The sequence below is a fragment of the Leucopleurus acutus genome (genome assembly GCF_964270905.1).
Source record: "Leucopleurus acutus genome assembly, chromosome: 1".
NCBI classification, from domain to species: Eukaryota; Metazoa; Chordata; class Mammalia; order Artiodactyla; family Delphinidae; genus Leucopleurus; species Leucopleurus acutus.
The window spans coordinates 37,138,340-37,153,173 of NC_139142.1; the positions used below are offsets into that span (position 1 = coordinate 37,138,340).

At 40.7% G+C, this 14,834-nt stretch overlaps 1 protein-coding gene across 7 annotated transcripts in view; it reads right to left on the reverse strand.

Moving 5' to 3' along the window:
* Positions 1 to 14,834, reverse strand: part of SYNE2 (spectrin repeat containing nuclear envelope protein 2) — a 332,365-nt gene that overhangs the window by 183,729 nt on the left and 133,802 nt on the right. For all 7 annotated transcript variants that reach the window (XM_082840730.1, XM_082840728.1, XM_082840729.1 and 4 more), the window contains exons 24-32: positions 13,827 to 14,038; positions 13,590 to 13,680; positions 12,641 to 12,759; positions 12,012 to 12,138; positions 10,379 to 10,536; positions 9,406 to 9,553; positions 8,122 to 8,732; positions 4,905 to 5,084; positions 2,870 to 3,020 (exon numbers count right to left, since the gene is read on the reverse strand). In XM_082840730.1, coding sequence (XP_082696856.1) covers positions 2,870 to 3,020; positions 4,905 to 5,084; positions 8,122 to 8,732; positions 9,406 to 9,553; positions 10,379 to 10,536; positions 12,012 to 12,138; positions 12,641 to 12,759; positions 13,590 to 13,680; positions 13,827 to 14,038 — 1,797 coding nt within the window. The remainder of the gene's footprint in view (positions 1 to 2,869; positions 3,021 to 4,904; positions 5,085 to 8,121; positions 8,733 to 9,405; positions 9,554 to 10,378; positions 10,537 to 12,011; positions 12,139 to 12,640; positions 12,760 to 13,589; positions 13,681 to 13,826; positions 14,039 to 14,834) is intronic.

Below are 14,834 nucleotides of genomic sequence, written 5' to 3' on the forward strand. Positions count from 1 at the left end.
GTTCGCCTGCCGATGCAGGGGACATGGGTTCGTGCCCCGGTCCGGGAGGATCCCACATGCCGCGGAGCGGCTGCATCCGTGAGCCATGCCCGCTGAGCCTGCGCATCCGGAGCCTGTGCTCCGCAACAGGAGAGGCCACAAAGTGAGAGGCCCGCATACAGAAAAAAAAAAAAGAATAAACAGAAACCTAAATTAAACAGAGTTGGGAGACCAGATGGGGTGGCAGAGCCCAATAGGAAGAAGAAAGGTTCCTTTATTGGCAAGGCCTCAGCCAATGAAAAGCCATGGACTCTGTCTACTACAGCCCATCCAACGTCCTTTTCCCCTTTATAAAAGCATTCTTCTCTCCTTGCTGTGCAGGGACTTGCACGTAGCTCCCATGGGTGCAGACCCTGAAATGCAATTCTCTGTTGATCCCAAATAAATCCCTCTTTGCTGGTGAAATATCTGTCAGTCCATTTGTTTTGGATAAACAAGAGGAATTCCCTCAGGATGAAGCGCACCTTGAGTTTCACTCATATCTAATTTAGATGATATTTAGGTGAGACTTTGGACTAAGCTGGAGCGAGTTAAGGCTTTTAGGGCTGATGGGAAGGAATGAATATACTTTGCATGTGAGAAGGACGTGTTTTGAGGGGTCAAAGGCAGAATGTTATAAACTGTGAGAACTGTCTTCAGAAATGTATGAAATAAATTTATGTTGTTTATAAGCCCCCCAGTCTATGGTATTCTTTTATAGCAGCCCAAATGGAAAAAGACAACAGCCATAGAGGAACTAATCATAGCAGAGGGGTCAGGACCTGGATCTAGATTCCCATCAGGGAGACTCACCCAGGAGAGGGGCCAAGTGCCTGAAGGTGACAGAAGTTTTATTAGTCAAATAAATAACTTGTCCAGAAAGTGCAGTTTACCATTAATGGGTTGATGAAGTCCTAGGCACTCTGCAGGCACTTTACAGATGTTGCCTCACCTAATCAGGAAAGGAACAGCTCTGCTGGTAACAGGATCCCACTTAGTGGGACACAGGCAGGACTCCAGGAGTGAGGAGGACTGGCACAAACCAAGAACAGCTGCCAGTCAGGAGGGATTCACTATCTGGTCAGATTGAAAGGCAGCGACCCAGGATCTGTGAGTATCTAAGGCAGAGACCTGGATCCTGAAACAAGAGCACAAGCTGGGCAACTGGTATCAGGGGCACAGCAGAAAAGGAGCTATGTGAACTGGGCCACAAGGCTGAGGGGATTTTGTAAAGCGGATGGTGTTGGATACTCTGAGAACCAAAGCTCCTTAATCCATCTGGATGAGGACACGATCCTCCTAGATCCCAAGGCTGCCAAACCCAGAAGCTGCCTCTGCTGGATGGAACCAGACAGGTTGCATCTAAGAGATTCCGACTGCCAGCCTGCTCCTAGCATGGTGGTCTCCCTCGATTAAATCTGATGGGAAACCAGTTAAACAGTCATATAGTGTACAACTGGTGTCCAAGCAGAGCTCTTTCTGATTGGTCAGTTCCAAGAAAATGCGTCTGAGAAAGGAGGCCGCAGGCAGGGGCTACTCCTCATCTGTGGCACTGATGTGACTCTGAGTGTCACTTCAGCCTCAGGGATAAGAGTTCTAGACAAAGACTAAATTGTCTGTAAGAATTTGGTCTACAGGCATACCTCAGGGACATTGCAGGTTTGGGTCCAGACCATGCCAGTAACGGGAGTATCGCAATAATGCAAGTCACATGAATTTTTTGGTTTCCCAGATATATATAAAAGTTATGTTTACGTTATACTGTAGCCCATTAAGTGTGCAGTAGCATTATGTCTTAAAAAATGTACATACCTTAATTTAAAATTTATTTGCTAAAAACACTAATCATCATCTGAGCCTTTAAGCAAGTCATAATCTTTTTGGTGGTGGAGGGTTTGAAATACTGCAAGAATTCCCCAGATGTGACACAGAGACGCAAAGTGAGAAAATGCTGTTGGAAAAATGGTACCGATAGACTTGCTCTACAAACGGTTGCCACAAAACCTTTCAATTTGTAAAAGACACAATAAAGCAAAGTGTGATAAAGTGAGGTATGTCTGTATATAAGCCTCACTGCTGTTGTTCTCAGCCACTGGGAACTTTAATAAAATTGCTTTCTAACAACCAGGTGTATCAAGTAGATGATATTTCACAAATGCCTCTGACATTTTGACAGCACTTTAGCATAGAGTACTCATAAAACCAAGAGGAAAAGCAACTTTCTGGTGTATAGTAATACAGTGTAGTGTATCCTTTTCTAACTATTCCATTCTTCTGCCACTCTGGTTGATAACCACATAAAATCATAGAAAATAATGACATCTAGTGTCCAAAAGTGTTATTCTTCTTAAACTATGAAGTCGTGATTGGCGAGGCTATGAACGTAGACAGAGCAACTTGGAGATAAGCTCACACATCTTTACGAAGAAATAAAAGGGAAGAAATAAAAACATGATTTTTCCTTTATCCACTAACAACAGACGGGATTTTCCTAGTACCTTCTTTCTCTCAAGGTTGCAATGAAGTCTCAGGGATTTTTTTTATGTGGGAAGTCAGTGCACAAACTGTTCCAAACTTTCAGAGGTAGCAGCAGGGGCAACCCCAGACTCCAAAAGAACCACACCATCAGTATCAAAACCCAAACAGATGCAACCCAGCATTAACCCGGGGACCAATCTTTTTCAAGCCCTGGGGATAAATCCAATAAATTCTTAGATACCTGGTAAAACAAAGTCACTAGTAACTTCTTCTAAACTAAGTTTCGAAAGTGACTCCATTGATAATATCCTCTCTATTGTTGGGCTTGCAAGCGAGGCCGCTATGTAAAGTTTCCTTTGGAATTTGGACTCACCTCTGCTATCCTTTTCTTCAAGTTCTCCTTTCCCATGTAGGAAGCCTGGAGGGAGATGATATTCTCTTCTTTTTGAATCAAAGTTGTCAGGACACTTTTAAAATTCTGATATTGCTTTAAGAGCTCCAAAACTCTTTCACATTGGTCAAGGCTATGAAAAAAAGTAAAACAGCTAAATTTCTGAAAATAACAAAACCATTCTTTCTCTTTGTAAGTATCCTACAATAATGACTAATAAGGTATAGAAGGATTTTTCCTCTAGACATGGTTTATAATATTGTCTTACAATTTAACCTAAGAATGATGGCATATATATTTATTTGACAAATGGATGGTATAAATAATCACTGGATTACTATTTTCACCAGGTCAATATTAAAAAGTCACCAGATATAAGCTCTGGAAAGAAACAGGATTTGTAACCATAAGGAATCAGCACCTCAATTTCATCATTAACTAAAAGATAATTTGGAAAACAATGCCTCCCCAGCATTATTCTTAGAGATTGCTTCAGTGTTGATTCAATATGATTCAATCATGTCTATTTCAACTCATTCTAGATTTAGCCCTTTAAAAAAAAGTTTAGTACAGATGATGTGGCAGCTAAGACACCTGGTTTCTAGCTATGGTTGGGCACTAATTAGTCATGCGACCTTAGATAAGTTACTTGAGGCTCTTTGGACCTCAGTTCTTTCCTCTGTAAAATCGAAGGGTAGACTAGATCAAATCCACAAACAGACTTCATCTTGACTACTGTATACTCAGGTTCCAGTAGGAAGCCGGAACTCCACAGATGGAGTTCTGTGGTGAAAGGACCACTGATAGTAAAGTTAAGGGAAACCACCAAGGAGCTGAGACACCCAGAGACTAACCCTTCCAAAAATAGGTACAGCACCTGGGCTCAAGGGGAAAGAGGAAAAGTGCCCTAAGCCAAAGAGGTGTCAGTAGGAGCTGCTGGAACCACTTGCTGAAAAGGGAGGGGGTTAAGACCACCCCGACTTCTCTCTCTTCTTGGTTACTAAGCTCATACTAGTACCTCCCACTTCCTAACCCAACTGGAACCCTTGGCTTGTACAGCCTGTAGGGGTCAGCCCTCTCAACTACTCCTACCTCCAGGCAGAGAGTAAAGGGGGAAGGCAGGGACGGAGACTCTTCAGCCGAATCGCCAACCAGGACTGATAGGTAAGAGCTGCCACAGAATTAAGAAAACTCTTGAGCCTTGTCCAGGCTCTGTAGGAAAGACGGCAGTAACTGACTGGCAACATCTGGCATTTAAGTGGAGTGTGGTAGGATAATGCCCCCAGCTCCCAAAGATGCCCACGTCCTAATCCCTGGATCCTGTGAATATGTTACCTTACACAGCAAAAGGGACTTTACAGATGTGACTACATTAAGGATCTTACAATAGAGACATTATCCGGGATTATCTGAATGGGTGCAAGATAATCACAAGGGCCCTTCTAAGAGGGAGGCACGAGGGTCAGAGTCTGAAGGAGATGTGATAACAAAAGCAGAGATGAGACAGAAAGACAGAGAGAGACTGAGATTTGAAGATGTTGCAATGCTGGCCTTAAAGATGGAAGAAGGGGACACAAGCCCAGGAATGGAGTAGGTGGTCTCTAGAAGATGGAAAAGGCAAGGAAACGGATTCTCTCCCAGAGAGTCCGGAAAGCAATGCAGTTTCATTTTAGGATTTCCAACCTCCAGACTGTAAGATAAGTTTGTGCCGATTTTAAGCCACAACATTTGTGGTCATTTATTACGGGAGCAATAGAAAACTAATATAGGTGGGGCAATAATAATTATAAATACACTATGTATTTGTCCTCCCTCTTAGACAGCCTCTTAAAGTCATTTGTCTGTAATCTAGGATTCCAGGTCTTGCCCCAGACGTTGGCCCAGTGAGCTTCGAGCGTGAAACTCCTAAGTTGGCCTCTCCTTGAGGCCCATTGGAATGTGTTTTCAACATACAAATTTCAAAAAGTTAATTGTGCCACAGACAATTTTTCAGATTTGGGAGGAATTTTTTCCTTACCATTCAGTGACAGAAGCTTTTGTATTCTCCCACAAGAGTGCTGTGCCTTGGCACTGTTGAGTCAGAGCTTTCTCTCTGCCGTCTTTGAATTGTGGAAGAGAATTCACCATTTCTTGCAAGCGTTTCTTCTCTTCTTCACATTCATCTAGATCCTTATCCAGTCTGAGTAACGATTTTTTCCTTGATTATGAGAGAGAAAAATTTAATGGCCAATTAGGCGATTTGATTCAACACAAATATGGGTAATTTGTGGGAGCACACTAACTTTAATTTGTCCTCATGAGGTTTATGCCTAAATCACACATTCCTATGACAGAGGTCAGGAGGCTCTGCATGTCCAGAATACTAGCTGGTGTTTTAAATAGAACAGACATACGAAACCACGAGCGGTAACATTTCTCAGCGATGAACACAATTGTAAAGGGTGTGTATATGCATATGAGAGAAAAGAGAGGAAGAGGATGTGTGTACATGTGTGGGGAAGACAGTATGATATGGAGAGAAGACGAGACGGCTGGTAGAACACTGCAAGCTCCTCAGGCAGGGCGGAAGGGGCAAGAAGAAAGGGAAATACAAGGAAATCTTGCATTTCTACCCTGTGTACAAAAATCTCCTCCATACCGAAGAAGAGTCATTTGAACTAAGGGTTTTAACCTGCAAATTAATCCTGGTGGGATTAACTCTATTCACCTAGGTCTAAATTGCTTTCATCAGATACTCACTTTCTCTACTTCCTCTCTTCCAATTCTCTCTCTCTCTTTTTTTTTTTTTTTTTTTTTTTGGCGGTACGCGGGCCTCTCACTGTTGTGGCCTCTCCCGTTGTGGAGCACAGGCTCCTGACGCGCAGGCTCAGCGGCCATGGCTCGCGGGCCCAGCCGCTCCGCGGGATGTGGGACCTTCCCGGACCGGGGCATGAACCTGTGTCCCCTGCATCGGCAGGCGGACTCTCAACCACTGTGCCACCAGGGAAGCCCCTCCAATTCTATCTTGAGTCCACTCCCATAAGGCTCTCACTCCCTCTACTCCTGCAAGACTGCTCGTCAAGATCTCCAGTAACCTCCACATTGCTAATCCATGTCCCAGTCTTCATCTTCACCTTCCTTCAATAGTCGGCAGCACGTGACAAAGGTGATCACTTCTCTTCATTGAAAGGCCTTCTCACTTGACCCCCAGGACGCTCCTGATTTTCCTCCGATGATACTGGCCACTCAGTATCTTTGACTGGTTCCCTGTCATCTCCCTGACCTCTTAACATGGCGTGCCCCAGAGTACACAGCATGGCAATCTTATCCATCTCATGGCTTTAAACAGCATTCTAAAATGTTGATGACTCTCAGATGTATCCCTCGCCCAGACCTCTCTCCTGACATCTGATGCCACCTGTTTTTGACAGTCTTATTGAGAGTGCTACTAGAACATCCAATAAATATTTTGAACCTATTGTGTCTAAAACTGAGCACACACACCTGATCTTTCATTTAATGCCTGATAAACTTGTCTTCATCATCCCAGTTAACGGTAATTCCAGTCTTTCTTTTACACCCCGTGTCCCATGTGTCAACAAACCTTGTGGACTCTACTTTCAAAATACATACAGAATCTTAATATTTTTTGCCACCTCACCACTGTTCTGCGCCATCATCATTCCTCACCTGGATTATTGCTATAGGTCAAACTAGACTTCCTGAGTCTTCCCTTGACTCTTACAGTCTATTCTCAATACACCAGCCTGTTACAATGAAAACCAAATCATTTCCCTCTGCTCAGAAGCCTCCAATGACTTCCCATGTCACTCAACAAAGAAACCAAAGTCAACACATGGCCCACAGGTCCCTACAGGAGCTAAGCTCCATCCTGCCCGTGACCCCTGTGACCCCCTCCCTGTTAACCTGCTCACCTCCTTGCCTCTCCTCAAACATGCCAGGCCCAGTCCCACACCTGCCCTTTGTACCTATAGCCCCTCAGCCTGGGAGGCTCTTCCTCCAGGTTGTCACTTGGCTTGTCGCTCATCCCATCAGGCTCACACGTCACCTTCTCTGTAAAACTGTGCCTGCTGACCCTGTGTGAATTGTAACCACTTCCTTCTCTACTTACTCTTTCTCCATGGTCTTTATCACCATCAAACCTACTGCATATCTTCCTCGTCCCACTAGATAAAAAGCTCTACCAAGGGCAAGAATTTTTGTCTGTTTTGTTAACTGCTGTATCCCCAGGACCTAAAACAGTGCCTGGCTTATTCTATTAGCAACTCAATTAAATATTAAAGCAATTTACTATCTATCAAAGTATAGTTTTCATTTATAAATTAATAAGTTAATTTATTACTAATTATTTATAAATCTATAATAAATGCATTAACAATCAAATTAATAACAAAACCAGTTCCACACCTCATGAAGAACTGGAGCGCTGTTGAAATAGAAGTCTCATTGAGATGGAGAGCTCAGGGCAATTTCAGAGGAAAGAGCTTAATCAGCTGAACAGCCTCAGGAGAGCATTGAGCCTGAGGGATTAGAAGTGGGCAGAAGAAGAGATGGAAAGTGGGCGAGATTTAGAACGGGGAGGGGGGCTCACAAAAGTGACTCTTTTGCTAACTCTTGCTAACATTTTCATTTTCAGAACCTGGAGGCGGACGCTGAATTCCAGAATGACAATAGTAGCACTCCTAGAGATGGCTGCGAACCTCAGGTAACCCCAGTTCTGCTGAGTCTCCAGAATCAACACTAACCTAAATCTACCTCTTAAACTCAGTCCTCATCTAATCCTGCCGGGAGGAGGGGAGGGGACCAAATAATGAAGGAAGAAGTAGGGACGAGGCGTGGTATGTGCATCTTCCACCACTTGTTCTCTATTATCAGATGTGTAGAGTTTCCCAGGTTTTCCCCCGTCAGGAGAACTCCATAATAAATAAACAGCAGCAAAGAGACTTTGAAGCAACTCATGGACTTCACACATATCTTATTGTACTCTTCCTCTGTCCATAAGAATGAAAACTTCAAAGGAAAAAATTATATAACACTTTGTAAAGGCACAATCTCAACAAAAAGAAAGCTTGTTTGAAAAAGCCTACAAAAAAGAATGCTGAACCCTGAATAGAGGGGGATGGAACAGAAGTAGAAAGACACAGGAAGCATTTGTTTCACCTAATAGATATTTGGGAAAAGGAAAAAACAGCAAATCATCATCTTGCATGGAAATGGACGAAAACGATACCTACCGTTGTTTTACAGCTGGAACAGTCGGATCTTTCAGGCCTATTTTGCTGATTTGATTGTGTATATCTTGAATATTTTTCAGGAGTTCATTATTTTTGAAAATACAAGTCTCTAATAATTCATCTTCTTCCATGAGTTCCTCCTGTCTGCCAGAGCCATGAGTCTCAGATAAGCTTCTGGACAAAGCATTCAGAAGTTTTTCACAGGACGTGTTTTCACCCCATTCAGCATCTTTAATGCTTATACCGAGCACCTTCAAACGTTCGTCCAAATGTCTGGCCTTGTCTTTCATCTGATGAATTCTTTCCTCTTTATTTTCCACCGTCAAAGTATTTCCTGGTACCACCTGTGAACCTGAGGCTGAAAGGTCTATAAGAAGCTCACCAGTGAGTTCAGCTGCTCTCAGAGAAGCCAAAAAATCTTCCAGAGCTTTGAGGGCATCTTTACTCCTCTGGACTCTGTGGTTCATTTCTTCGAGTTGTGTTCTGTGTTTCAGGATAATATTCTGTGCTGCATGCAGGTCAAGCGGGTGTAATTCCTTCAATGCAAAGTTGCCTGACTGTTCCAAATGATTACATATTTCAATCTGTTTTACTATGGAATCTTGGATATTCTACAATAAAGGTAAGAAAAGCTGTAAGACTGAGGCAGAAAAAAGAAAAACTGCACAGCAGAAACTAACCTCAAATTATGTCACTAGATTTGATCTAGAAAACTGCTTCTCAGTCTAACCAAGGCTGACAGTTTTGACAGAAGGAACACTTTAATTACAAATGATCAGATGGCCCAGCTGTTTCAATATCTGATACCCTTCCTGATATTTAAATCCCAAGAAGAAAAGAGGTGTATAAATCTATTGATTCAATGAAAATAATTACAGGTTGAACTACTGAGACATCTGTTTATAATTTGAAAAATAAAAAAAATTTTTAAGATGAGATTTGGAATAAGTAAACTGTAGAATATGACAATTTAAGCATCTTCGTCTAGTACAGAGAGAAAATTAGGATTTCAGTCATTGGAGAAGGCATTCATAAGCAAGCCTTCATTTTTAATTCAAAGAAAATACGTCATTATTTACTCCATGGTACCTACTGATACTTTCCAATTGGCAAGGAATTAAAGAGTTGAGAAATAAATAACAAGTCTAAATTATTGAAGATTCTTCTGCCGTGGCTTATATTTGAAATAAATACTATGGATGTATAATAAAAAAATGCATAAACATGTATAAATCTCTGAAGAACTGTTTATTCTATAAATACACTGTGAGAATTTATATTTACCCTCAGGTTTTGATAAATGTCATCAGCATCAGTGAGATTAAATTCTTGAACGACCATTTCACAGAGGAGCAGGTCTGAGTCACAGAGAAGGAGCAACTCCTTCTCCACAGGTAACACAATATGCAGCGCAGTCTCCAAAGACTCCATTCTGGGTGAAAAATAAATCAGACGTGAGGGGAAAGCACAGCAGAAAGATAGCTTATAAAACATTTAATATTAATGCCATTATTTAACCAAGAACAGAAAATAATTATTCAATAAAAATACATACAATGATATGTATAGATCATCACATTAAAACCCAAACCCAGTGATCCACAATGGCAAAGCATGAGTTGTTTGCTACATCCAAGTACTCGCGACAATTTAACTGATACTGTGCTAAATGGAAAACTGTTGTAAAGCATACTAAGGCTTTCTCTCTCTTTTGAAATACAAAATACTAAATGTAATTGAACCTTGCCTTGATGACAAAGAAATTCATTATGCATACTAATTATTTTATTAGTGGAAATATACTAGGATTCAAAGTCTAGGCCAATAATAAGTTGAAATGTGTGACCCTGGATAAATAACATATAGACTCTGAGCCTCAGTTTCCTCCTATGTAAAATGGGGAGATGCGCTGGGCGTACACATCCTATGTAAAGGGATAACAATAGCACTCTCATTCTAAAAATGAGGAAATCAAGGCCCAGAGAAGTTACGTGACGTGGCTAAATTCAGGCTCAAGGGGAGACAGTGGGAAGAGCACGGCCTTTGGAACTCAACAGACTTTAAGTTCCACTTAAGTCTCTGGCCAGTAGTGTGGCTTGGTTATGTGATTTAACCTCCCCCAGTAGCAGTTTCCTCATCAGCTTCTCTTATGGTTGTTGTCACAACTAAATAAAATAACATACTTAGTATAATATTAGCCTCTCTTAAAATTTAGTACATTTAGTAAACTCATGGTTAATAGATCCCAGAATTATACCTGGTATTAAGAGTCATCTGAAGCTCTCTTTCTTTCTCCTTTAGTTTATCTCTTGCCTTAACTAGAAAAGGCTTCCTAATGTCACTTTCCAGCTCTTCTAACTTCAGTGAAGTGACTTCAAACTCTTTCCAGCAAGCCTCAGTTTCATTTTTTAAGACCTGGATGAAATATGTAAATTAATTTTTCAATGAATGGGTTAATAGGCACAATTATTCTGTTCTTACAAAATGAGACATTTACAATTGTGGGCACAAACACAAAGTTTCACATGAAAACACATTTGAAAAGATATTTTACAAGTAAACTATCCCTCAGAGAGCAATGCTATTAACTGTGCTCTCGGAGAATCCACTGAATGAAATCAAGGGAATCAGCAACATGGCTTTCAAAGGAATCCAAATGCCCTTCCCTGAAGTTAGATACACAGAATACAATTCAGAAAGATACACAGAGATATAAGAACATATTCTATTAGATATTCTATTTTCTCTAGTCTTTTTTTTTCCTTAAACTAAAATTGCAATGAACCAAAATCATTTCTATCAAATGAGAAGTGAGTAAAATTAACTTACGATCTATAGTTAAACATCTAAAATTCTATACTATTCCAACCCCTTATCTTGGTTCTTTTTTTAAAAAAAGGCACTGCTATAGAATCTGAGCGCTCATCAGTAAAATTTGTTCTTCACTTTCCCCAAGGATTCGTATAGTTTTTCTAACCAACTTATTATTCAGTCACAGGAGTAAGGCCTCAAGACAGCTTCTTAATTGTGATGAAAATGTGCTACATCCACTACTTGAACAACAGAGATTCTAACACATGAATTTTGCTTATTCAGATGGAAAACAGAGAAGAGCCATTTGGTAGAGTGTGACTCAGGAACTGGCATCACAAAAGGAAGATAACTAGAAAATATGAGAGGGCATTGTAGGAAGCACGCATGACCTTTTCTCCACCTGATGGGCTTTCTGTAGGGGTTCACTCTAATGCACATCCAAGCACATGAGGGTGTTGCACTGCAATGCACAGCTTATCTTCAAAATAAGGAAGATACTTATTTGTAGAACTTAACGATTGGTGTGCCCATCACTAGATTGTTTTTTCTGCAGCTCCTGAGTCAAATGCAGTACTCCCTCTGACGGCTCTCCACAAGATCATCCATCATGTACAGAGAAAACTCCCTCCACGACCTCCCCCTTTCTTATTACCCAGCATCAGACAGACAATGTGACAATTTGGTTAAGATGATAGATGACTGAAACAAAAATTCAGAGTTGCTGGTTTTTCACATATTGTTAATTTTGGAGCAAACCAGAAGCTGTGTTGGCTGAAATCACCTTCAAACACATTGTTTCAACCAATTCATCTGAAGCCTTCATCCCCATCCCAAACACAATCTAAACTTCTGCAAGCCACAATATATAGAATATCAAATTAGAGCATGAGCAATAAATTAGCACCCCGAACAAACTCCTTCCTGGGTTTGGGTGTCTTCCTGAAATCCGGTGACAGAGAGTTCTTCAGAAACATCTAGCATATGAGACCGCAACAAAAATGGTGAAGTCTATACTTATGGCGGTATTATTTTCTAATAAAAGATAAAACTCCTCTAGTAATATTTTCAGTACTTACCTGTAGATCTGTCAGTTTATCCTGTAGACAAACACTACTCCTTTCCTTGTCACTAGAGAAATCAGAGATAATCCTGACAATGTTGTTTTGCAGGTGTAGTTCAAGATTGTCTCTGTGTGTATCATACCTGGAAAAAAATTAAATGCAATGTTACTTAATTTTAAAAATAAGACTAAAATAATTTTTTTTAATTACTGTCAATTGTCCATGAGGAAATCCCAGAGAATTTCTGCTTAAGTTACTGGATCACATGTAAAAATTATGACTAAAGGAAAATAAAAACTTACTTATTAAAGTATAACATTTGCACCGATGAAAGATTTTTGCTGGATTTTCTAGTTGTTTAAAAGAGTTTACCTCTCCTTAACATATACACAATACTATACATAAAATAGATAACCAGCAAGGACCTACTGTATAGCACAGAGAACTATACTCAATATTTTGTAATAATCTATAAGGGAATAGAATCTGAAAAGGGATATATACATACAAACATACATCATATATATACATATATGTGTGTGTGTGTACGTATAACTGAATTCTTTGTTGTACACCTGAAGCTAACACAACATTGTAAATCAACTGTATGTCAATAAAAATAATTTTTTTAAAAAAGAGTTTACCTCTCTAGTAAACTATTTATAGATGCACTGTGATCCTTTTCATATTTCTCCATAACGCTTTCCTCCTGTTGAGGCTTTAACTTGGATTCCAGGCTAAAATCCTTAATCGATTCCATTGCCTAAGCAAATATGCAAAATAGTAAACATATTATATTCAATATACTTAATTGTCTGGAAAAGATAAACATTTTGTGATACAAAGGGATATCACTGATTCTTTATACCCCAAACCAGGCGATAATACAATTTATTTAAAGTTTCTCAGCTCAGTGAAAGGTCTTTCCATAGGACAGAGGAGATTTATTAGACTGATTCTCACCTTCTAATTGGTATGTCAGCAGGATAAAGGAGTTCTCCCAGCCCCTAAGTGCTGTTTCTGCCTGTGACCACATAGCCATGGTCCAAGGCAGACAGAATCCTAGCATGCAGGAACAGACCTCTGAAAAAAAATACACCTTGTTCCTTCCCTACCCCTTCTGACAGGCAGTCTGGGCTGTGATATACAGCAAATCCCCACTTTCCTAGAATTTAAGAATTTAGAAAATCCAATTCCCAAGGAAATTAAAAGACATTATAATGAGAAAAAGACAAATGACAAATGAACTAGTTCATCTCAATGACACTGAAGCATCTGTGCAGTTTAAGCTCAGCCTCTTGTGCTCTCAATAGTAACACGCAGACAGCGTGTATTCATAATGGTTCAAAATGGTCTCTTTTGGAAAGAACTGTTGGTATCCTCAGAGGAAGATTAAGTTATGCTTGCCATAGCTTTGGTTTGTTGTATTCTAATTCTTTGAAAAGCAATCTTCCTTACATTATTTAAGTGGGAATTCTCAGCTGATGGAAACAATCAGATAGTTAAATGCAACACTCAATGAGAAGTGGATTCTTGTACACCTGGATTTTTTCATTGGGTTTACTTCTAAAATACATGATCCAAATTTAACACCTTTTCAGCTGATGGCTGACTGTCTGATTTTGCAGATGGAACCTCGCTGAGGGCATTCCTTCCTCCATTCTCAGATGTGTCTGCAGTACCCCTAGGAAGGAATCAAAATTGCGTATTAAAATACAGGGAGAAAAACAAAGCCTAAAAGAGAATGAATAATACTCAGTGTCATTTGATTTCGAGAGAGGGTTTATCTCATTTCTCCCTGACATGCAGCTATTCTTATGAGGCACTAACTTGTTTTTCGACGTGCCTCCCACAGTGGGTTGCAGTGTCATATGAATCTCGGAAGCACATTTCCGAAGCCTTTCTATCTTCTGTTCGTAATCTTTGAGCGCTCTCCTCACTTCTTGTTGACTCTTCTGTGAAGTCAGCTCTTCACACAGCTCCCGCAGGACATCCATGTGGTGATCAAGCTGGTACAGGCTGCCTTCCTCCGAAAAGCAGGCCTGATTGAGGAAATAAAGCAGGGAATGTGTTTCAAATGAGTTTACATGATTAGTCCTTGAGGATTAGAAACTAACAGATGTGTGTGACTTTAAAAACACCTTCAATTGATACAGCCACTATGGAGAACAGTATGGAGGTTCCTTAAAAAACTAAAAGTAGAGGGCTTCCTTGGTGGCGCAGTGGTTGAGAGTCCGCCTGCCGATGCAGGGGACACGGGTTCGTGACCCGGTCCGGGAAGATCCCACATGCCGCGGAGTGGCTGGGCCCGTGAGCCATGGCCACTGAGCCTGCGCGTCCAGAGCCTGTGCTCCGCAATGGGAGAGGCCACAGCAGTGAGAGGCCTGCGTACCACAAAAAAAAAAAAAAAAAAACAACTAAAAGTAGAACTACCATACGACCCAGCAATCCCACTACCGGGCATATACCCTGAGAAAACCATAATTCAAAAAGAGTCATGTACCACAATGTTCACTGCAGCACTATTTACAATAGCCAGGACATGGAAGCAACCTAAGTGTCCATCGACAGATGAATGGATAAAGAAGATGTGGCACATATATACAATGGAATATTACTCAGCCATAAAAAGAAACAAAATTGAGTTATTTGTAGTGAGGTGGATGGACCTAGAGTGTGTCATACAGAGTGAAGTAAGTCAGAAAGAGAAAAACAAATATCTATGCTAACACATATATATGGAAACTAAAAAAAAAAAAGGTTCTGAAAAACCTAGGGGCAGGACAGGAATAAAGATGCAGACGTAGAGAATGGACTTGAGGACACAGAGAGGGGGAA